Below are 24,463 nucleotides of genomic sequence, written 5' to 3'. Positions count from 1 at the left end.
TATTTTATTTTTTTATACAAGCACTGGGTACAGTCAGAAGTGCGGGAGGGCAAGAGAATTCACCAGAGGCAGAGCGGAGAGCAGAGCAGTCAGACTGATAAAGTACACTGCTGATAGGAGCAGCGGGCGGCAGGAGAGGTCTGTGCACCATGTGGGACAATCTCCCGGTGGCCGGGGATCTAACCAGCATTGCAGAAGCTGTGGGCAGCTTCGCGACACAGTGGTTAAGCACCGGGAGGCCCTGATAATTCTTCTAATCCATGAAATCAAGGAATAGTTTTCTCTTTCATTGTGTCTTTTATTTCTTTTAATAATATCTTGTAGTTTCATTGTACAGGTCCTTTTTTAAAGTTTACTCTTAGGTATTTAATTATTTTTGTTGCAGTTATAAATGAGATTGTTTTCTTTCTCTTCTAGTTTGTTGTTTGCATATAATAACACAATTGATTTTTGTAAAGTGATCTTGTAACCTGTCACTTTACTGTACTGATATATTGTTTTTAATGGTTTTTTTTTTAGTGAAGTCTGTGAGATTTGCAATGTATATTATCATGCCCTCTGCAGACTGATAGTTAAACTTATTCTTTTCCAATTTGGATGCCTTTTAAATATTTCCCTTATGTGATGGTTCTAGTTAGGTCTTCCAATTCTGTGTTAACTGGTTGTGTCCTTATGATGTCCGGGATGAAAAGAGATTATTCAGAGTCCAAATGGGTTGGAGCAATGAGAAACCTAGAGGGACTACATACACCAAGAAAATTCCCTTAAAGAAGATGAACCAAGGTGCAATGCAGCTCCAAGGTTAATCTTGTTTTTATTTAGAATGAAGCAGACGATTATAAAAAAAATCAAAGAAGCAGGTAGGCAAATGGGGAATGTGTAAGTGTGTGGGGAGCGCGAAACCATCTGGCACCAGCCATGGCTAGGAAATTAGAGAGAGAGAGTCAGGGGAAGCCTCAGTGTCTTTGCCAATCTAAGCATAACATCTGTTGCTGTTTTCTTCTCATGCTGTTTTCAGGATATATAGATCCTCATACCTGGACTTTTGCCTTAGCAGATTCCTTATCTTCATCCTTTCTCTGTTTGTACTCTGGGTGAAAGGCACAGAATAGTCAAGGCAAAGACACAGAATAATCCACGCTCCCCCAAATAGGGGTGTTAAAGTGAACATCTTTGTCCTGTACCTGATCTTCAGCTTTTCACCACTGAGTGTGATGTTAGCTGTTGACTTGTTATATGGCCTTTATTTTGGTAAGGTATCTTCTTGAATTCCCATTTTGTAGGGGTTTTTATTATAAATGGACGCTGAAATGTACGCTTTTTCTGCATCTATTGATATAATTATTTGGTTTTTATTTTTTATTGATGTGGTATATTACATTCATAAATTTTTGGAGTAGTATGTTGCTTATTCTCCATTTTTCTTTCTTTTAGTTGTAGGTTTCTAGTTTGACACCACTGTGATCAGAGAATATGCTTGATATGATTTCCATCTTCATGAATTTATTGACACTTGTTTTGTGACCTAACATATGTCCTATCTCAGACAATGTCTCCTATGCACTTGAGAAAAATGTGTACCCAGCTTTGTGGGGCGGTGGAGGGAGGTACAGTGCCCTGTAAGTGTCTGTTAAGCCCATCTAATCTAGATCCTTGTTTAGGCCCGTTGTTTCCTTGTTGAATTTCTGTCTGGTTGACCTGTGCATTGAGGATAGTGGAATGTTGACATCCTCTTCTATTACTGTGGGTTTTTTTTTTAAGATTTATTTATTTATGCATACAAGAACTGGGGTACAGACCAGAGTTGCGGGAGATAAGAGGATTCACCAGAGACAGAGTGAGGAGCAGAACAGATGGATCCACTGAAATATACTGCTGAGAGGAGTAGTGGGTGAGACAGGAGAGGTCTGCTGTGCCATGTGGGTAGCTCCCTGGCCAGGGATTGAACTCATGCTGCAGTGGATGCGGACAGCCTCATAGCGCAGCGCTCAACCCCTTGCAGCACCAGAAAAGCCCTATTGTGGTTTTTTAAAGATTTATTTATGCATACAAGAATTGGGGTGTAGGCCAGAGGTGTGGGGGTGGGTGAGAGGATTCACCAGAGACAGAGTGGGAACAGAACAGGCGAATTGATTAAAATACACTGCTGAGGGGAGCAGTGGGCAAGACAGGAGAGGTCTGCTGAGCCATGTCGGTTAGCTTCCTGGCCGGGGATCAAACTTGTGCTGCAGTGGCTGTGGATAGCTTCATAGTGCTGAGGCTTAATCCCTTGCACCACCAGGGAGGCCCTATTGTTGTGTTATTGCCAGTGTGTTTCACATTGATTATAGAATTCTTAGATATTTTGATGCTCATTTATTTGGTGTATATCTATTGATGATTGGTATGTCTTTCTGATGTATTGATCCATTAATCATTATATAATGTTCATCTCTTTCTCTTGTTATCTTTTTTTATCTGGAAATGTATTTTTTTTCTGATAGAATGACTGTCTTTGCCTTTCATGGGGTCCTATTTGCTTGTAGAATTGTTTTTCCACCATTTACTTTGAGTCTATTTATTTTTGGAACTTAGATTAGTCTCCTGGAGACAGCAGAAAGTTTGGGTTGTTTTCTGATCCAACTGGCTACTCAATGCCTCTTGATTGGTGAGTTCAGTCCATTTACATGTAAGGAGATTATGCACATAGAATGATTTGCTGCTACCATATCGTACTTTCTGGTTGTATCTATTTCCTGTTGTTTTTTTTGTGGATTTCCTTCTCTTCAATTTAGATAGGAGAATCCTTTCAAAATTTCCCTTCGGTGAGGTCTAGTGTTGGTGAGGTCTAGAGGCTCAGCTTCTGTTGTCTGAGAAGACCTTTGTTGCTCCCTTATGTATGTAGCAGACTCTAGCAGCATATTGTATTTTTGGCCTGCAATTTTTGTTCTTGAGTATTTTGAGTATATCATCCCATTCTGTCCTTACTTGTAGGCTTTCCTCAGAGAAGTCTGATGTAAGCCTGATGAGAGTACCTTTATGGGTTACATGCTTTTTCTCTGAAGGCATTTTGAGTATTCTTTCCTTGTCTTGAACACTTGGTAATTTTATGGCTATGTGTCTTGATGTATACCTCATTACATTTTGAAAACAGCTTTCTTTCAGCTTCATGGAATTCTGTATTTATAATAGTTCTGTCCCCAGGTGTGGGAAATTTTCCTTCATTATTTCTTGGAATAAGCTTTCCGTTCCCTTTGTTCTCTCTTCCTTTTCTGGAATATCCAGAATTCAGTTGCCTCTTCTTAATGGAGTCAGACAATTGTCAAAATGTTTCTTCAACTTTTTCCCTCTGTATTTCTCTTTTTTCTTCTGGGTCATTTGTATATTATTGTCTTCAAGATCATTTGTTAGATTCTCCATTTGGTCTATTTTGTTTATATATCTTTCTCCAGAATATTTAATCTCCTTTATTGATCTTTTTACGTTCCACAACTCTGTTATTTTCTTACTTAAAGCTTCAGCTCCTATTTTATGACATTCATTTGGTTTTCTGAAAAAAAAAAAATTTTTTTTTTAAAGATTTATTTATTTATTTATACAAGCACTGGGTACAGTCAAGCGCAGGAGGGTGAGAGACTTCACCAGAGCCAGAGCGGGGAACAGAACAGGCAGACTGACGAAATACACTGGTGAGGGGAACGGTGGGCGCTGCAAGAGAGGTCTGTTGCACCATGTGGGACCCTTGCCGGCGGCTGGGCATCGAACCGGTGCTGCAGAGGCTGCGGGCAGCTTCGCAGCCCAGCACTCAACTGCTGTGCCACCAGGGGAGGCCCTGGTTTTTTGAATTTTGTGTGTCTGATTGGCTTTGCAGAGTTCTTGATCCACACTGAGTTGCTTTTCTGTATTTTCTTCCATTTCTTTGAATATTTTTTATCATGACAATTTTAAACTATCTCATAGGAAGATAAAAATCTTCTATATCTTTGTGTTAGGATTCTGGAAGTTGTTCTCTCTCCTGTGGTGTCATACTCCCTTAAGACCTCAAGTTGCATGTGTGAATTTTTTTTTTGTTCTGCTTTATTTTTGTCTGCCCATTTGCTGCTTTAGATTTATTTTTTCCCCCAAAAGTATCCATGATAGTCATTTATAGATTTTAACTACCTCTATGTTTCCAGAAATTGGTGCTGTGGTTTTTATATGAGTTTCGATGTTTGGCCCTTTCCAGCTTCTGTAGGTCTGAATGTTTGATCTTGTAGTTGATAAGTTGTATTTGAGGTAGGAGCCTAGAGGACTCACACTGCTGCTATGAATGCTCTGGTGTTTGGGGCAAGTTTGTGTTTGAAGCACTGTCAACAACCCTCTTCTTGGAGGATTCAAGACTCAGCTATCTGCTGTGTGTTGTCCGCGTGCTTCCAATGTCAGACTAGGGGAAATGTGAGAATAGCCCAGTGCCTTTCCTTGTTCTTTTCACTAGGAACCCAGTCCATGGGGAGCATCCCAGCTCCTCCACACATATTTTCTATCAGTTGTCAGTGTTTGTCTCCAAACTATTTGGCTCTCCCTTCACCAGGGCCACTGACCGATGGGCTGGCCAGATGACAGTACTGCAATGTGCAGTGTAGCCTCCTGCCCCTCCCAGCCACCCACACAACCTCGAGGCATTTCTTTCCACCTGCCTTGTGTTCAGGGAAGCATGAATCTTCTCCATATCTCTCTGGTGCTGTCTACATGGTCTTTGACACTGAGAAGGTGTTCGAGTTTCACCCTAAGTCATAGCATTCTCTGGTGCAATAGTCTACTGGTTAACTTACATGGTCTTTTGGCCAACAAAGCAAAGAACCTGCTCTGATACCGTATTTGATTCATATCCTTATGTGACTTATAATTTATATGCTTATATTTCTTTTATCCTTAAATGTTACACTTTCTATCACACTGTCATTTTATACAATATTGCTCCTGTTGTAATAATTGGTAAATTTGAAATGCATACTGGTGAACCTTTTAATATTCTGACTTCTCGGCCTCTTGATTCTTCACTTTCGATCATTGTTTCCTCTGCCCTACCTCATCTACTTCTTATCAGTGGTGGTAAGATTGATCTTGAGGTTATAGTATCTAAACTTCTTTGTTAATCTCAATTTCAGACAAACCCTCCCATCTTCTTCTCATGATCTTCTAATTATCTTCCTCTGGTGCCTCAACTCTAATATTCCTTGAGTTCCACCATTAACCGCCATTTTATCACACTTTCTCTATTCCTTTTATCCTCAGTTTTCGTTCTGTGACCAGTCATCATAACGCCCTTACATATACCGTCAGATCTATTGTTACTCTTACTATTTGTCAAATTCTTTTGATAGAACCCCGGCCCTACTTAAATAGAACATTGCATCTGTAACTGTGCTAAAACATACCATGTGCTAAGTAATCTGCCTTCAAATAGACACTAATCTTAAATTGACTTGATGCTTTCTAACAATCCTATTTTTTTGCATTAGCCCATTACCTCACTGTGTGTTACAAAATCCACTTGTCTCTTCTCAGTCATCTTTTAACCTATCACTTGTATTTGACCCCATTGATTATTTTTTCTTTCTTGATAATTCATCCTTTTGCTTCCCTCATAAGCCACTTACTCTCAATCTTGTTTACTGATTTCTCCTTAACTCTTTGTCTTGTGAATGTAGGGTACTTCAGAGTACTCTGTGTTTTTTGTTGCTCAGAACTAAAATATATGAGCACACCTCAGAGAGATTACAGGTTCAGTTCCTTACCAATGCAGTGAAAAGAATACCAATTTTTTTTAGAAACGTGTACACTATCCTGTAGTCAATTAAGTGTACAATAGCATTATGTTTTTTAAAATAGTAGTGTATTTCTTATTTAAATGTTTTGAGGTCTTTCTCCCTCACTCTGTAAACCGTGGGAAATTTATTCAGCCCTTTGTCCTCCTACCTGACTACTTCCAAATATGGCAGATGTCTTGATGTAGAGACTAACTTTGTGTTTGAGACATGCCCTCTTTTTCAATATGACTTTGTCTCCAAATTACTCCAGTACTGAAGGAGATTTCATTCTCACTTTAGAGGCTCCTTACCTTCTCATACAATCCCCAGATATATAACAAATACACCATGGGAAAAACAGTACCACATAATTTGGGATCCTGAGATTTCCAAATTGTACCAGTACTAACCTATTCTCCAGAAGCTTTGATGCTTTTTTCTTTCCAGTATAACATTTCTTAATTGAGGCCAATCTTAAGCTACCTGTAACATTCTCAGGAAAAAGGCATTTTTATTTTATTTTATTATTATTATTTTTTTAAATAATAAATTTTATTTTTATATTCCCCATACAATTGCAACACCCCCATTCTGACCCCAATACCTCCCCTCCCCCTCCCTATCCCCCAAAAAGTGTCTCTGGTTCATAGTTTTTTGTTGATTTTGATTTTCACTTTCTTATAGTTAATCATTTTCCTGGTCCCTTATTTAAGTTTTCTAGATTCCTGCTATGAGTGAGACCATCTGGTATTGGAAAAAGGCATTTGTAATATAGCCTTTTCACCTCAGAATGGCTTATCCCTTTCTGATTTATTTTAATAAGTCCTCTTTGTTCCCCTAGGTACATGATATTTGTGAAAATGATTTTTGAAAATTATATAGTGTGTTTTTATCTTTTGTAGCAGGAGAAATGACCTATTGATAACATTCCTAGCTTTTCCTGTTCTGAATGAGAAACTCTTTATGTCCAGTTTTTTTTTCCTTAATATTTTGATTTCTTGAATACGTTCTTAGAGAATATCGTTAAAAGTGACTGCAATCACTTACACAAAACAAACCAACATGTTTTGGCATTGACTTCTGGTATTAATTTCTATTTCATACAGTGGCATAATTAACATTTTTCTTTTTCTCCATATTTTTTATGCCTGGAAATAAACCCTAGTAGAGTTAATTCTTTAATAACTGCATGATAAATTTATATCACTTTTAACTAAATTAATGAGCAAAAGTTAGTTACAGATAGGCCCAACTTCTCATACACACTATTTGGAGGGCCAGAACTTCTACATATTTTGTATTAACATTTCTGTGTGTCAATTTCAGTTGATTTCATATGTCATTGGACATGTGACCTTTTTGGGTTATAACATGATAACCATCCCTGCTAGTACAAAAGGGGGCCAAATAGTTGACTCACTAACAAGAGTGCACTGGAAATCTCACATATTAGAAGGTAGATCCTTTTCTATATGTATTATAATTTTAAAGACATAGGCAGTGGAGTTTTATGATTTAATCGTAGTGTGTTAACATATTTTTTGTCAATGGATAGGTGATTTAGTCAGTAGAATTATATAAGGATTTATTCAGGAAAAAATATTTTTATCAATTTTAAAAATATAGAAATGGCATTATTTCTCACTCTTCCTTTCATTCCTTCTTATAAAGAATCAACACAGACTGTCCAAGCTCTGCAGCATTCAACTCTCGATGGTCCACTGACAGCAAGCAAAGATTTAGAAATAAAGAGCTTAAAAGAAGAAATTGAGAAATTAAGGAAACAAGTAAGAGGTAAATTTCTGTGATTCACTATTAATTCAGTTCAGTTCAATAGATTTTAAACAGTTTTATTCACACAGAAAACATTTGCCAAGTATGTGTGTGTTATGTGATGTGAGCTGTATGCCAATGAAGGGAAATCAAGTATGAATGGTCCCTACTTTCAAGGCACTCACGTTTTGGTTTGGGGGGTCAAATAATCTTTACAACATACGTGAAGAGGTTATAAGGAAAATAAACTTAAGTATATGGAGATAACACAGAAGGCACACATAATCCAGATTTAAGTAAACAAATGTAACATTTTTGGAAGACCATTTAGTTTGGTATATTTTAGTTGTAATTTTTCTGGCAAAGAATATATATTAATACAGAATGGAATATTAAGAGTGAGAATGAAAAAGAAGGCCAGTGTAGAAAAGGGAATTGCATCTATATATACTTGAAGGTGGTGAAAATTTATTTTCTTTTTAACGGTTCATTTTTCATTGTATTGTTGAGATTAATTAACATTAATTTTGAGAACCCTTGATATGTCCTTTGGGATCTATTCATTTATTCCACTCATTCAACAATATTTATTGACACTGCTATGTACTGGTGTTTTAAGCTCTTGAGATGCAATACTAAATGAAATGACAGAATTCTTGTCCTTCCCCTGGCAGAGAACAAACAGACATTAAAAAAAAAAAAACAACTATATAACTTGTAAATGATCCAATAATTTAAAAGGTGGTTAAGTGCTTAAAATGAGGCAAAATAAAGTGAATGGGTCAGAAGTATAGTATTAGAAGTTTTATAAATTTAAGTAGGATGGTCTAGCTGTGAGCATTATTGAGGTAATGTGAACAATAAGTTGAAGAAGGTAAGGGCCATAGCCATGTAGTTAAGTGGGGAATATTTAAAGACAGAACATGCCTTCTGAGTTCAAATATAACACAGAGGACAGCATGACTCAGGCAGAATGAGCAAACAGAAAGGTAGGAGTTGACGTTAGAGAAAGTAAAGATGTGAGGGGACCTATTGCCTGATCAGTAGAGTTTTACTGATTGTAAAGTCTTCAGTTTTTTCCTCTGAGTAAAATGAGAGGCTTTTTCAGAGTTAAGAGGTATCACATAATCTGAGTGTTAGTGATAGAGAGAAGAAGGTACTATTTTATTTGAGATGGTTAGTCTCCTCCAGAAATGGCAGTGTTAGGCCAAAATATAAGAAGGGAATGAAAAAATCTGATGTAGAGTCATTTATAAAAGGGACTATTTGAGATGCCATATTAATATTTTGTTTATTTTAAGTGTACTTCGAGTTCTGTTTTTGTTTTTTTACTTTTAATTTTTTTCTTACAATGTTGTTAATTTTTTTGACAACACTCGATTCTTCCCTCAAGTGTAGGGCCCATAATTCTCCCACCACTGTAGTACCTGTGATCCATCCCCACTATCCTTGTTTTGACCCTGACCCTCCCCCTCCATCACTGTGTGCCTCAGATCTAAGACCAGCTTGTAAGTTTTGTATTTTTCCTGACCCTTTGTTCAGTTTCTCCATATTCCAGTGTAAGTGAAACCATCTGATACTAATCTTTTCTGACTTATTTAGCTTTGCACAGTCCTTTTTAGCTCCATCCATGTTACCACAGACAGCATGAGTTTCTTTTTTGATCACTGGGTAGTATTCCACTGTATATATGTATATCATGTTTTCTTTATTCAGTCATCTGTTTTGGGGCATTTAGGTTGTTTCCATATCTTGGCTATTTTAAGTAGTGCTGCTATAAACATGGAAGTGCAGGTTTCCTTTAGAACTCTTTTTGTGTTCTTTGGGTAGATTCCTAGGAGTGGAATTGCTGGATCATGTGGTAGATCCAGTTTCAGTGTTTTGAGGAAACTCCACACAACTTTCCATAGTGGCTGGACCAGTTTACATGCCTATTAACAGAAAATAAGGGTTCTTTTTTCACCACATCCTCCCCAGCATTTCTTGTTTCTAGTTTTTTGGTTTTTTTTTTTAATTAATATGGTGTGAGGTGTGAATAGAATTGTCACAGGTGTGAGGTGGTATCTCACTGTGGTTTTGATTTGTATTTCCCTGTTAGTAAGTGATGTGGAACATTTTTTTCATATACCTGTTGACCATTTGCATTCCTTTTTTGGAGAAGTGTCTTTTTAGCTCTTCTGTCCATTTTTTCATTGTGTTGCTTTGATTTTGTTGGGTTGATGCATTTGGAGTTTTAAATGTTCTATATTTTAAGTGACCTTATTGCTAAGAAATCTCTATCCACATTCTGTAGCTTTATCTTTCTAAAAATAAGTTACTTAGGAATTCAATAAGTGGTAGCATTTGCTTTGGTATCAATAAGAAAAGATTATCATTGGCACTGAATCTGTGTTAATTGTGTGACACTAAAAACACAGTGGAACATAAGACCAGTGAGGATTGATAGTGATTTGTCTGCATAGAGAAAATGTTGATTTGGAAAACTTAATAATAACCCTATCTCAGATTTACTTTTTATTATGCAAGTATGTGGCTTTGAATGGCAGTAACTTTTCAAAGTTTATTTATTTTAATACTTCAGTGAAATAGGACCAACATAAAACATTCAGAACGACAACCTAGTACTTAATGTGGTTTACCAAAATAGTTGTGATCTTTTTTTGTTGCCTTTGTGTAATATCTAAGTCTAATAAATCCTAATAAATTGTGTCATTTACAATATTTTTTGGTCAGTATGCAAAGGGAAGTTGTGACAACTTTTTTAGCAATTGTGAATGGTGCTGTGTATTCAATTGTGGTGTCCATGAATTAGGATACAGGTAGAATATGTAGAAATATATTTTCTGTGTGTGTATCTTGTATTCTGTGTTGTTGCTGGCTCATTTATTAGTTCCAAGAGTTTTTTCTTCTTCTTTCTCTTTTTTAAATAGATTCCATGAGATTTTCTATTCTGACCATCTATCAACAGGGACAGTTTATCTCTGCCTTTCTGATTTACATGTTTTTTATTTCCTTTCCTTATTGCATTGATTAGAACTTGCAGCATTTTGTTGAAAGAGATTAAGAAGGATTGGTATTAATTGGTTGAATTCACCATTAAAGCCATCTGGACTGTTTTTGTGGGACAGCATGGTTTGGTTAGGAATTTATCCTTTTCTAGATTGTCCAATTTGTGGGTGTATGATTGCTCACAATAGTTTCAAGATCTTTTGTGATGTCAATTGTAACATGTCTTCTTTTACATCTGAGTTTATTTTTTGAGTTCACACTTTTTTTAAATTGGTGAGTCAGCTTGTTGATATGGTTTTATCTTTTTGAAAAACCATCTTAGTTTCACTATTTTTTTCTACTGTCCTTTTAATCTCCTTTATTTTTCTCAATCTGATCTTTTTTTTTTTTCTCTTCTAAATTTGAGATTAGCCCTTTTTCTAGTTCTCTGAGGTGTAAAGTTAAGTTTTTTGAGGTCTCTTTTTCCTTAATGAAAACATTTATTGCCATGAACATCCCCCTTAGAACTGCTTTTGCTGTATCTCATAGATGTTGGAATGTTTTATTTACATTTTCATTTGTCTCAGGTAATTTTAATTTATTCCTGTTTCTTCTGTGACCAATTGGTATTCAGTAGAATGGTGTTTAATCTCCACATATTTGTGAAATTTTCAGTTTTCTTCTCATAATTAATTTTTAGTTTCATACCTCTCTGGTCTGAGAAGGTGCTTGATATGAATTCAGTCTTCTTAAATTTAATGTTAAAACCTTTTTTGTGGCCTACCATGATCTCTCCTCAAGAATGTTACCTGTGCATGTGAGAAGAGGTTGTGTTTTGTTGCTTTTGAACAAGTGTTCTGTATATATATCTCTTAATTAGGTGTCCCAGTGTAAGATACATATGTATTTCCAATTGTTATCCTCTTGAATTGGTCCCTAATTATTATGTAATGTCCTTCTTTGTTTCTTGTTACAGTTTTCGAATTAGCATCTTTTTTTATCTCATATAATGCAGTTATCCTTACTCTTGTTTAGTTTCTACTTGCATGAAATTTCCTTTTTCTATTCTTTTGTGTGTCAAAATATGTTTGTGTGTCTTTAAAACTAAAGTGAATCTTTTTGTAGGCAGCTTATGTTGCATCTTGGTTTTTTATATCCAACATCTCTATATTGTTTGATTGGAGAATATAATCCATTTATATGTAACGTAATTATTGACCAGTAAGGACTTACTAATGACGTTTTCTGGCTATTATATAATTCCTTCTTCCTTTATTCTCCATTCCCTCTTTTACTGTTATTTGTGAATTGACACTTTTCTGTAGTGGTGTCTTTCATTCCTTTCTCTTTATATTTTGTATATCTATTATAGGTCTTTGCTTTGTGGTTATCATGAAGATTACATCAAATATAATAAATAGTATCTGATATTGACAACAATTTTTTTATTCTCCCTGTTTGTTATATAATTGTTTTAAATGTTTACTCTGCATATTTCTCTGAGAAGCACTTCCTATTATTTTTTACCCTTATTTTTTTACACACCGTGCTCTGTCTTTTTGATATTTCTGAGTCACTTTGTTTCCTTTCTGTTTAGAGAATTTTTCCTTAAATATTTTTTAAAGACAGGTCTGCTACCAATAAAATCTCTTAGCTTTTCTGGGCCTCCCCTGGTGGTGCAGTCAGTTGAGTGCAGCGCTGTGAAGCTGTCTGCAGCCTCTGCAGCACGAGTTCAATCCTGGCTGGCTGGCGAGGGTCCCACATGGTGCAGCAGACCTCTCCTGTCTCACCCGCTGCTCCCCTCAGCAGTGTATTTCGTCAATCTGTCTATTCTATTCCCCACTCTGTCTCTGGTGAATCCTTTCACCCTCCCACACATCTGGCCTGTATGTACGCCAGTTCTTGTATAAATAAATAAATCTTTTAAAAAAAAAAGTATTTCTGCTGGGCATAGGATTCTAGGTGTCAGCCAGTTCTTTTGTTTTGGTATCTGAAAAACACTGTGCCACTTTCTTTAAGACTATGTGATTCATGGTTATTCTGACTCTATTTCTCCTTTACCAAGCTAGAACTGCTTTTAAGTTGTTGTTGTTTTCATTTTTTAAATTTTCTGGTGTCTGATCTCTTTTGACATAGTTTTCTTTGAGTTTAGTCTGTTTGGGAATTACTCATCTTCTTCAATGTGTCAGTTTATTTTCCTTGCCAAATTTGGGGAATTTCTAGACCTTATTCTTTGAATACCTTTTCAGACCTGTCCACTTTCTCTTCTCTTTCTGGAACTCTGGTCACACAATTATTAGATCTTTTGTTATTATCCTGTAAGTCCCTGAGGCTCTGTTTGTTGTTTTCTTTTTAGTTTTTCTCTATTGTTCAAATTGGTTTATTTCTTCTGTTAAGTCTTCCAGTTTGCTCATTTTTCTATCTGTTCCTTCTTCGTCCTGTTGAATCCATCGAATGAAATTTCATTTTATTCATTTCTAAAATTTTTATTTTGTTCTTTAATTTTCTATTTCTTTGCTGTGGCTTTTATATCTTTGCTCAAGTATTCTATTCATTAATTTAAGCATGTTCATAATAACTCATTGGAACATTTTTGTCATAGCTGTCAGATCATCCTAATATCTCTGTTATTTCAGTGTTAGCACTTAATGATTTTCTTTTTTCATTCAAGTTGATATTTTCCTTGTTCTTAATAGAATGAGTGATTTTCACTTAACAACTGTGAATCTTCATTTAAGCTGTGTTTTTCATGACACCATTACAGCAGTGGAGTTCCTTCTTACTGCCAGGTTGAGGTAGAAGTCCAGTTTCCCCATGTGGCCTCCCTTGACACCCAAAGGAGGGCTTTCAGTTATGACTGACTGGTCTGGTGGGAATTCTAACTGGACTGGTGGCTTTTTGCTGACACTTTGGTGAGGGGTGACCTTATTATTACTGCTTGATAATGAGACTTCTTACCCTCTTCTCTCACTACCTCATTGGGCAAAGGTGGAGATCCTTATTTTTTCTGGGTAGGGTATATTAGTTCTAGTGCCCAGTTCTCTCCATACTGCATGTGGGGAGGGAGTTGTTATCTGCCTCACTACCTTCCAGTCCTCCTCTTACCACTCTCGTGGTATATTGGACACTTCAGTATAGCCTTATTTATTGTAAATCTGGTGCTCTACTTGTCCTTGCTGACACAGTGAAGGGTTGGTTTTTTTCTATGATATTTAACTTAAGTAGAACAGTGACTTTCTAAAAGTATTCTAGCTTATTTGTTTGCTCCCTTTTCTAGTCCTTTAGCTAGAAAGAATAGGCTTTTATTAGTGATTTATCCTCTGGACATGTTGGCATTTCTAGGTTGAGATGTGCCTCCCCCCCAAAAAAAACCCATTAATTCTCCACTGTATCATTCATCAAGCCCCAGTCTCCCTAAGTGCTTTTTCCCCCCAATTGTAGATTCTCCTTATGTTTATTTTATGTATAATGTCTAGCATTTTTAGTTGTATTTAATGGAAGAATAAGATGTGTATCTGTTTCATCTTTCCTAAAACAGAAATCCCCGAAGTAAGCTTTTAAAATATTAATGTGACCATATCACAGCTTCACTATCTTTCAGTGGATCCTCGTTGCCTCCAGGATAAAATTAAAATTTCTGATTACACTGTTCTTCATTATTTTGCATGTATTTTCCTCTCTAACTTCAGTTGTTGTTGCTACTGTTTCACTGACTAATTTTAGCTACACTGAACTGGTTTTATTTCACCTGATCACTTCCAGATGTCTCACATATTTTGTTGTTCTCTCTTCTCTACACTTTACTTCTTTTGGATTATAGTGAATAGTGTGATTCCTTGGTTAATGGTAATTCTTTGTGTTTACCTTTTTTAAGGAATTGCCATTCTGTTTTCCACAGAGGCTGTATCATTTATATTTTCACCATCAACATTCACTTATTCTTAATTCAATTTATAAACATATTTGTTGAATTGCTACTGTATAAGGAGAATTACACTGGGTATTAGAGGCATATTTGAGGATTAAAAATCTGTCTCATTTGTAATTGCATCCAAGCTATCTTAAATATTTTGACAAAAATACTTGAGAAAAAAAATGGTCCCCCTATAAAACCTACCTAATGAATAGCACTTATTTTAACCATGACTCTAAAGAAGAGAAATGTATCCAAGTCAACTTTGATCTAAATGTTCCTTTGTATACTTTTAAACATTTTTTTATAAATACCATTAATGTCTCTAACTTTTCTTTCGCTATTGCAGTGTTTTCCAATATTTTTAAACTCCTAGAAAGATTGAATATTCATAATTATTTACAATGTCTTTTTATTTATTTTACCTTGTTAAATTTTTTTTCTTTATATATTTTTTCACATTATTGTTCATTTTTAAACAATGTTTGCTACCACCCCCTCAGATGTAATACCATAGAATTTTCTTCACCAGTGCACCTGTGTGCCATTACCACAGAACCCTCTGCTCCTTCCTCCCTCCCTCTGATTCCTCTCCCCTCTCCTCCCCCGCAGGATGTCTCTGATTTATAATTGCCTGTTTGTTTTTGTTTTGTTGTGTTTTGTATTGCTATTATTTTTTCTCCCCTGATGTCTTATTTGGATCCCATGTATTCCTCCTGTACATGAAACCATCCGATATTTTTCTTTTTCCTTCTGGCTTATTTCACTGAGCATAATTTCTTCTCGCTCCATCCATGTTGCTGCGAATGACATGAATTTATCTTTTCTGATTGCTGAATAATATTCCATTGTATATATATACCACATCTTCCTGAGCCAGTCATCTATTTTTGGGCATTTGGGTTGTTTCCAGGTTTTACCTATTGTAAATAGTGCTGCAATAAACATAGGGGTACAGGTGTTCTTTTGAATCAATGTTTTTGTGTCCTTTGGTTAGATCCCTAGGAGTGGAATTGCTGGGTCATATGGTAGTTCCATTTTTGGTAGACTGAGGAACGTCCAGACAGCTTTCCATAGTGGTTGGACCAGTTTGCACTCCCATCAGCAAGGAGAGTTCCTTTATCATCACATCCTTACCAACATTTCTTATTGCTAGTTTTTTTGCTATGTGCCATTCTTACTGGTGTAAGGTGGTATCTCAATGTGGTTTTAATTTGTATTTCCCTGATTATAAGGGATATTGAACATTTTTTCATATGCCTGTTGACCATTTGCATTTCCTCTTTGGGGAAGTATCTTTTAAGTTCTTTTGCCCATTTCTTGACAGAATTATTTACTTTGCTTTTGTTGAGTCATTTGAGTTCTTTGTGTATCTTTGTGATCAGTCAATAATCATTTGTATGGAGTGCAAAGATTTTTTTCCCAATCAGTGGGGTGTCTCTTTGTTTTGGTTAATGTCTCTTTTGCTGTACAGAAGCTTTTCAGTTTGATGTAATCCCAGGTGTTTATCTTTTCCTTGATTTTCTTTGCTTTGGGTGATGAGTCTTTAAAAGATGTTGCTGAGATGTATGCCTTGTAGTGTTTTATCTATATTTTCTTCTGTATATTTTATGGTTTCAGGTCTTATGTGCAGATCTTTTATACATTTTGAGTTGATTTTTGTATATGGTGAGTGTAGTGGTATATATAGTTTCATTCTTTCCATGTGGTGGTCCAGTCTTCCCAGCATCATTTATTGAAAAAATTCTTCTACAATGTCTTTTTAATATCTGCTTTCCTCACCACACTCCAAACTCTAAGAAGGTAGGACAGAATTTGCCTGGAACTATAAAAGATGCTCAATACATAATTGTTGACTGTTTGCAGATAACAGTAAAAAGTCATACCATCATTTAATATTTTCATGTGAGAATATAAGGGAATGGTTTTTATTTTCTAAATAAAACACAACTCTCATACTTTTATTGCTTCCAAGTTGGTAGTTTGTGCCACCGTCTAATATTTGTTTCTCCAACCTTAAACTAACTCTCCCTCTCCCACCCCACCCATCTACTGTCTCCCCAACATGATATCCTGCATCATGTAATTAAAAGAGAACAGAGAATGAAGGGGGTCAATAATATGGAACTTTTTTCCCCCACATCATGATTACAAGTAAAATCTCTACTCTTCAAAAGAATTGTGAAATATTTTAGGAATAAGAGTATAAAGAAAAGCCTTCTGATTTACCAGTATTCCACTTTGAATACTGCTTTAATCATGTTCCCCCATTTGCCCTTCTCCTAATTTCTATAGCACCCACAAAACCTGCCATACAATTAATATTTATTTTCTGCTTTATTTATAATTTAAAGACTATTACTCCTTTCTTCCTAACTTGATTATCCTCTTCAAGAAAGGGACCACATTTTATATTTCTCTTATATGCCATACAGTGCAAAGAAAATGCCCCTGTATTATTTTGTCTTCATTATATCCTCATTCCTAATAGATTGAATTTCAGAATTCTACTGGCAGCAGTGAACTGAGAACCTTTAGTTGGTGTGTGCCAACCATTTGTCCTAACTGCTTCCTATTTGCTTTTAGTAACTTCATCTAAAAGTAGTTTTTAATAATGTCATCTACTTGTGACAGCTAATTGTATTGCATAATTTTTAGTGCTGAGATAATTTTTGTGTTGAGATAATTTTTAATCTTCAAGGATATATTTCAAAGTGTTGGTCAAGTTTACTGTTTGCTATAGTGAAAGGCTCCTTGCCTTAACCATTTTAGAGTGGGTGATCAAAGTTCAGAGTAATATGATTTTTCCATCAATAGATTTGGGGTTTTTATATTGGGAATATAAAATCCTGTGTATTTAAATTATAAGTTCTGTACTTCTCTCCATGCTGAAGGATTTTCTCTTGACATATCTTTAGTACATTTCTTTTTGTACATCTCATAATTCACAGGTTGTTGTTTAAATGAATATTGTGAACCTGTTTAGCATTTTTAAAGTTTCAAAAATTTGAGGGTTGAAAAAATCTGACATATTTTTCTACTTAACAACTCCATTGCAAAGGAGCCAAGCTAAAATCACTGGGATGACAGTAAAATTAAACCTACATTAAAGTAAAACGAAACAAACCTCATTAAAGGCTGTTGAAGCTACCCTTCATGATATTTAAATTTTATGAAATACTCATTTCATTCTCAACAAAAAGCAGTTATTGACGTGATAATTTGCATAAAAAAGTTTAACATGCCGGGGAAGCACTCTTCACAGCAGAGGAAAGTAAATGAGCATTCTCAGAAGGAATTACTAGGTGTACCATATTACTACGTTAGATTGATATACCTTAACCATAAAATTGGATTAAAATTTGCCCCACAAATAGGAGTAAGCTATAGCACACATAAATTTTGACTCCACACATTATTAGAAATAACAAACTAAATTGATATATATCTACTGTAGAAATTGTTGCAATCTTAAAAATATTAAAATTTATAATAACATTAAAAAAAAACATTTTAAAATGTTGAAAAATATATTGTATAAATGGAAAATTCCCCAAATGAAATGCTGGAATTTGAGAAAACAGTAAAACATAATTTTCAGAATATAAGATTAAATAATCTGTGCTCTTTAAGATTAAACATCGTATGATTTTTAGAGTTCTTCAAATAAACACTTTAAAATTATACTGTTAATAAAATGACAACCAATTAAATGGGATTTTGCAGCTATCTTCAAAAATTATTAAAACTATGCTATCTATAATATATCTAGACTTAACTAAACTAAAATGAATAAGCCTTTGATAAGTCTGTTGGTTTAGGATATTGAATTATCTAAGTAATCCAGAATGAGTTAGTGCATGATACACTTAAGCTTTTAAGTATTTAAGTATCATTCACTTTAAGTAAAACGCTCTTCTCAATAGGACTAACATATTATGAACACACACTTCATTTTTGAAAGTACCAATATATGTGCAATATTTTATGCAGTTGCTCCCACACTTTAATTATTGAATGAATCCCCTGCAAATCCTATTAAAATATAGATTCTGATTCATTAGACCTGGGGTAGGACCTGATAGTCTGTATTTGTTACAAGCTCCCAGAAAATGCTAAAGATACTTGCCTGGGAATATACTCATTATTACAGCTGTTGTAAAGAATAGAAAATATCCGGAATAAAATTAATGACAAATGTGTTTAGATTTCTGTTTTCATTTCTTTAATATGCTAATCTACTTCTGATGCCAGGAATATTTCTTACCAATTTATTAAATTTTATTTAAGCACATGTTAAAATTAATAAATTTTGTTTCATAATAACTTTCTGAACTGATAATGTTAAATATTATTTAATAACATTATTTTCTGCATTGAGTAGGTTGATGCAGGAATTCCTGGCTCTAATCTGAGTTCTGGCTCTCATCCAGCAATGTGACCTTCACAGACTATTTTATAATAATCTGACTAGCCAGTATACAAATGCTTGACTGTAAAGAAAAATTTGTCTTTGGTTGGTTGGTTTTATTCTTTTTAAAATTACTTTCAAGAGCTTAATTGGTTCTGGATATGCCGTTTTTGAGAGTATGGTCTTTTTTTCCTAATAGTTATGTAAGGAAGTATTTTATTTAAAAAATTTTTGTCAACTTAAACCTTGATTTCAAGAATTTGTTTTTATACAAATAATAAAAGAAACATGATCTTCTCTCTTTAGAATCAAGTCTCTTGGAACAGCAACTTGAAGAAGCTAATTCTGTGAGGCGAGAACTAGATGATGCTTTTAGACAAATCAAAACTTATGAAAAGCAAATCAAAACATTACAACAAGAAAGGGAAGATCTAAATAAGGTAAAAATAGATGGATAGTTCATACCTTTTCTGAATTCTTAAATCTTGTTTAATTTGTGTACAGAAAAACTTGGCTTATAAACTTGAGAATCATTTTGGTGTATGTCATTTGGTTAATATCAAGTAATGAAAAAATGCAGCTTTAAAGTTCATAATCTTTGTTCTTTTAATTAATAAAAGACTTGATTAAAATGAATGTTTCTGAAAAAGAAATAAGAAAATAGAATCCTTTAGCATCTATGGAAAAAAATACAGGTATCATCGTTGTGACTTTTTGATGTAAATATTCTTAAAGGATTTTAAAACTATTTAATGCTTTAATGATTTTTCAAATGTCAATTTATCTTTCAATTTAGAATGAACAAGCAAAGAATTTTAAAAGAACTTTGTATAATACTTACATGGTGTTATACAGAGAAGAAATAAATGGTTTATGGCATAGTGTAAATTGTACTCAATGATGTGGTATATAATACATGGATAAAACAGATGAAGTGCTTTTGGGGAAGATTTATAAATTTTGCTGCCAAAAAAGAAGTAGACATAGTTAGAAATAAAATGAATAACCTGTTGATAAAGCTAATCAAAAGGATTAACAGAGAAAACTATGAAGGTAAAATTCAATTAGATCATTACATTTTTACCTTTTGGTTAGTGCAGTTGCAAGCAATTGAGTGTATGTAATAGTAATGTTAGTAGTTACATCATGTATTTAATGGTAGAATTGCTCAAGTAAACTAAACATAACAGGGATGAGAATCTGATATCTAGATTTATAGTAATGTATTTTGCAAGTTTTAAATAACTTTTAATATTAGAAATCTATTTAATAAATGTCAAGAACAGGATAATACTGAGATCAAGATTGATCACATTGATCAAGAATTTTAAGTGGATTTGCTTAATATCCTACTTACAGCATATATGCTCTTAAAGATTTTTTCTTTTGAAGCATATATAAGAATAAATGTAATATTATGTAAGTTATGATGAAAATAATAAAATGATTAGCTCTGAACTTACCACCTAGCCTAAGAAATAGAACAATTACCTATTTTGTGGCATAGTCCTGGGTACTCATCTCCTATCCCTTCCTTCTCTCTTCCCTGAAAATGGGAATCATTATTATGAATTTTATGTTAGTCATTACCTTTGTGGTATGGTAACATACATCTGAAGAGGTGGGATCCTGTATTTCTGAATCACATATAGTATTGTAAAGCAATGTTACCTTATATAAAAAGTCATAAAATATAAGTATATAAAATAAAAAAAGTTGCATATCACTAAATAATATATTTAATGTTGTTTGGTTTTCAGCCTTGTAAAAGTTACCAGATATGTTATATTTGACCAAGCTAGTCTAAATTGATATTTTATGTCTTAAATGATATTTTATTGTAGTTGTATTTTACACTTTACATGTACTAATGAGGTTGACTTTATTCACATTTTTTTCTGCTTGAAAAAACTCTGCATATCTTTTATACATTTGTCTTTTGTTTGTTTATAAATATTCTTGAAAATTTATAGGCATACTTCTTTTATCACTATGCATGTCATAGACATCATCTCTCAGTATACATTATTTTTTATGGATTCATTGAAAAATTGAGGTAACTTTGGTTTATGGTACTTTATATGATTCACAGGTATAGGGGCACATCTTTTCAGATGTATGTTACCACATCACACCGACCACCAAGGCATTCATAGTCCTCAACTATAGTCCATTGGCTCCTCCACATCTTGCTCTCCACCTTCCACCTGTCTGTCTGGTAACCTCAATTCTACACTCAGACTTTAGTGTTTTTATTGGTTTGGTTTGCCTGATCCCTTTTTTTGTTTGTTTCTCTATATTCTACATATAAATGAAACCATATATTTGTCTTTCTCATTCTGGCTTATTTCACTTAGCATTATCCCCTCCAGTTTCATCCATGTTGTCACAAATTACAAGAGTTCATCTTTGTTTATTGCCAAATCATATTCCATTTTGTATATATGTCACATCTTCTTAATCCATTCATCTAGTGACACTTAGGTTGTTTCCATAACTTAGCTATTCTAAATAGTGTTACAATGAACACAGAAGTGCATATGTTCTTTTGGATTAGTGTTTTTGCATTCTTTGGGTATATATCTAGGAGAGGGAATGCTGGATTGTATGGTAGATCTATTTGTAATATTTTGAGAAAACTCCATTTTTTTTCCATAGGAGTTGGATCTCAACCCTTGTGAACTTGACGGGCTTTGGATTAAATTTACATTATTTATAAAGCAATTTGAGAAGAATTAACACCATTGTAATATTGAGTCTATGTTCTTACAGTCCATATTCGTTATTATGCTGATTGTACACATAGATTCCTTAACTGTGGGACAACACAGTGAGAGCTGGATGTATAAAACCCTGCACATAGAGTAGGTATTGTAGATGAGGACTCTCCCTTGCCCCCCTATACCCCAAACGAATCAAGGTGTTTATATAGAGGAGAGAAAGGGAGGTGATTCCTGTTTTCTCTCATTCCCACCCTCTTTCTGTGAGTCTGCTTGGAAATCTGAAGAGAATGATCTAGGACTCTTTGGAATATAAGTAAATCACTCCAGTAGAAAGATAAGCCCAGATTCTTCTGCTCTATAAAGAGATGTCTCCCTAGTCCAGACATTTATCTTACTCCCAACCCATCTTTGTTTTTTGGTTTTTTTTTTTTAAGATTTATTTTTATTTATGCATATAAGAACTGGGATGTAGGCCAGAGGTGCAGGGTTGAGAAGATTCACCAGAGAGAGAGTGGGGAGCAAAACAGGCAAATCTACTGAAATACACTGCTGAGGGGAACTGTGGGCTAGACAGGAGAGGCCTGCTGCGCCTTGTGGGTTAGCTGCCTGGCCAGGGATTAAACTCATGCTGTCCATCTTTGAAATGTAAACACATCCAGAATTAGATCTCTTTGGAGTTATTTTATTATCTAACTTAGTAATAATGTAACAAGATTTGCTTTTAGCCTTGGTTCCAAGTTTCAGTAAAATTTCCTTAAAAAGTCCTAACTACAAAAACAGATGTTCTCTACAGCCAGATATTCTCTTGATCCACAAACCTTGTATATCTCTATGTGTCTTTAAAGTCTTTTAAAATGTTCTTCCGTAACATTTTATACTGGTCTTACTTGCCTTTCCTTAAAATTATTATTCTATTTTTTCGTATTTTAAGTGATATCTTTAAAATACTGATTTTGTTCTAGCAAAATTGCTAAACTCATTAATGTTTATATATTTGAGATTCTTTAAGGTTTTCTTTAATTAATGACAGTATTGTTTTTGCCATTTTCAATTTTTGTGAGTTTTCTTTCTTTGTTTCACTGTATCAGTCAGGACTTCCATTGCAATGTTGGATGAAAGTGGTGATAGCAGGCATTTCTAGCTTACTCCTCATTTTATAGAAAATACCTTTAATATTTCACCATTAATGTTTTCTGTAAGTTTTTGGTAAATACTTTTTATCAGGTTAAGGGAATTATCTTCTGTTCTTATTTTGCTAATTTTTTAAATCAAGAATGGGTATTAAATTTAGTAAATGTGTTTTTCTGCACAGTGCATCAACAGATTTCTATTGTTAATATCTGTTGATGTAATTATATGATTGTTTTCCTTTCATATCTTGGTGTGGTGAATTACACTTACAGACTTTTTCTATTTTAAGCCATTTTTGCATGTCTAAATTACCACATGATAGTATAGGAAACACATGTAGTATCTGTTCTAATAGCACTGTTTTAAGTGCTTTACATATAATAGATCACTTAATGTTTATAAAAGCCCTGTGATTTACATATTATCTTTATTGTTTTATACTCATTTTGTAAATGCAAAGGAGTTATATACACTTGCTCAAGATACAAGAAAGTGGAGCCTCCCTGGTGGCGCAGCGGTTGAGCGCTGGGTTGCGAAGCAGCCTCTGCAGTGCTTCTGCCTGCTCTGCTCCCCGCTCTGGCTTGGTGAATTCTCTCACCCTCCCATGCTTCTGACTGTAACCAGTGCTTGTATAAATAAATAAATAAATAAACAAACAAATAAACAACTAAATAAATAAATCTTAAAAAAAAAAGATACAAGAAAGTGGTGGAGCTGGAATTTTAAGTTAATGAATCTGGTGCCTGAGTTCACACTTCTCTATACATTAGTGGAACTGATTTGTCTTTTAAAAAGGATTTTTAGCTTTCATCAATAAAATTGGCTTATAATTTTTTCTCTTACCTTTCTGGTATTTTTTGATGTCAGGATTATACTGGTCTCACTGAATGAGTCTTGTAGTATTGCCGCTTTTTTTTTTCTTTTCTCTAGAAAAGGTTATGTAAGAGGAACAGTTTGTTTCTTGAAACATTGTAGAAATCACCTACAAAACCATCTGAACCTGGAGATTTTTCTCCCCAGAGTAATGGGGAAATTATGTTAACTACTTACTGTAATTGTAGTTTCTTCTTGAAACTATTTTGATAAGTTGTATTTTTGTGGAAATTTGTTCATTTCATAAGTTAACAAATTTATTGGCATAACATTTTTTTTCTCGTGTTCTATTTTATTTTTTGAGCTCTTCTAGATTGTAGTTAAAACCTTTTTCTTTTCTTATATTTGTCTTGTACATTTATACTTCTTGTTTGATCTCACCAGATGGTAAGATCATCACTGTTATTACTTTTCTCAATTAGCTTTTTGACTTTTTTGTTTCTCATTCTCTCTTTTTTTCCCATTAATTTTTGCTTTTACCTTTATTATTTAGTAGATGGAGCACGAATTATTGTGTTAAGTTTGTGGTTGGAATTCATTGAATGTCAACCTTTTTGTTTAGTTCCAGTATAAGTATTTCAAGTGATAATTTTCATATGCCTATTTTTGTATTCCCAAATTTTAGTATGTTCTAACTATCTAATTGCTTTGTTGTATTTTAATTTTGAATATTTTAATATCCTTTATGATTTTTCTCCTTGACCATTTAATTACAATGAATTTTTAAAATTTTTGTTTCTGTTTTAATGTCAGTTATTAAATAACTTGATCCAAATGATATTTGGTCATTGAAATCTACTGAGACTTGCTTCATGGCCTACACTGATTCATTTTTTAAATTAAGTTCAATATGTTTGTGTGAAAAATATGTTTCCAATATTGA

At 34.1% G+C, this 24,463-nt stretch overlaps 1 protein-coding gene across 11 annotated transcripts in view; it reads left to right on the top strand.

Moving 5' to 3' along the window:
- CDC42BPA (CDC42 binding protein kinase alpha) overlaps positions 1-24,463 on the top strand; it is a gene marked incomplete at both ends in the record, with an annotated part of 264,693 nt that overhangs the window by 150,448 nt on the left and 89,782 nt on the right. For all 11 annotated transcript variants that reach the window (XM_084252980.1, XM_084252987.1, XM_084252988.1 and 8 more), the window contains 2 exons: positions 7,440-7,562; positions 19,160-19,293. In XM_084252980.1, coding sequence (XP_084109106.1) covers positions 7,440-7,562; positions 19,160-19,293 — 257 coding nt within the window. The remainder of the gene's footprint in view (positions 1-7,439; positions 7,563-19,159; positions 19,294-24,463) is intronic.

This window comes from Talpa europaea (assembly GCF_964194135.1).
Source record: "Talpa europaea genome assembly, chromosome: 14".
NCBI classification, from domain to species: Eukaryota; Metazoa; Chordata; class Mammalia; order Eulipotyphla; family Talpidae; genus Talpa; species Talpa europaea.
The sequence above is the reverse complement of the archived record's forward strand: the minus strand, read 5'-3'. Positions and strand labels throughout refer to the sequence as shown.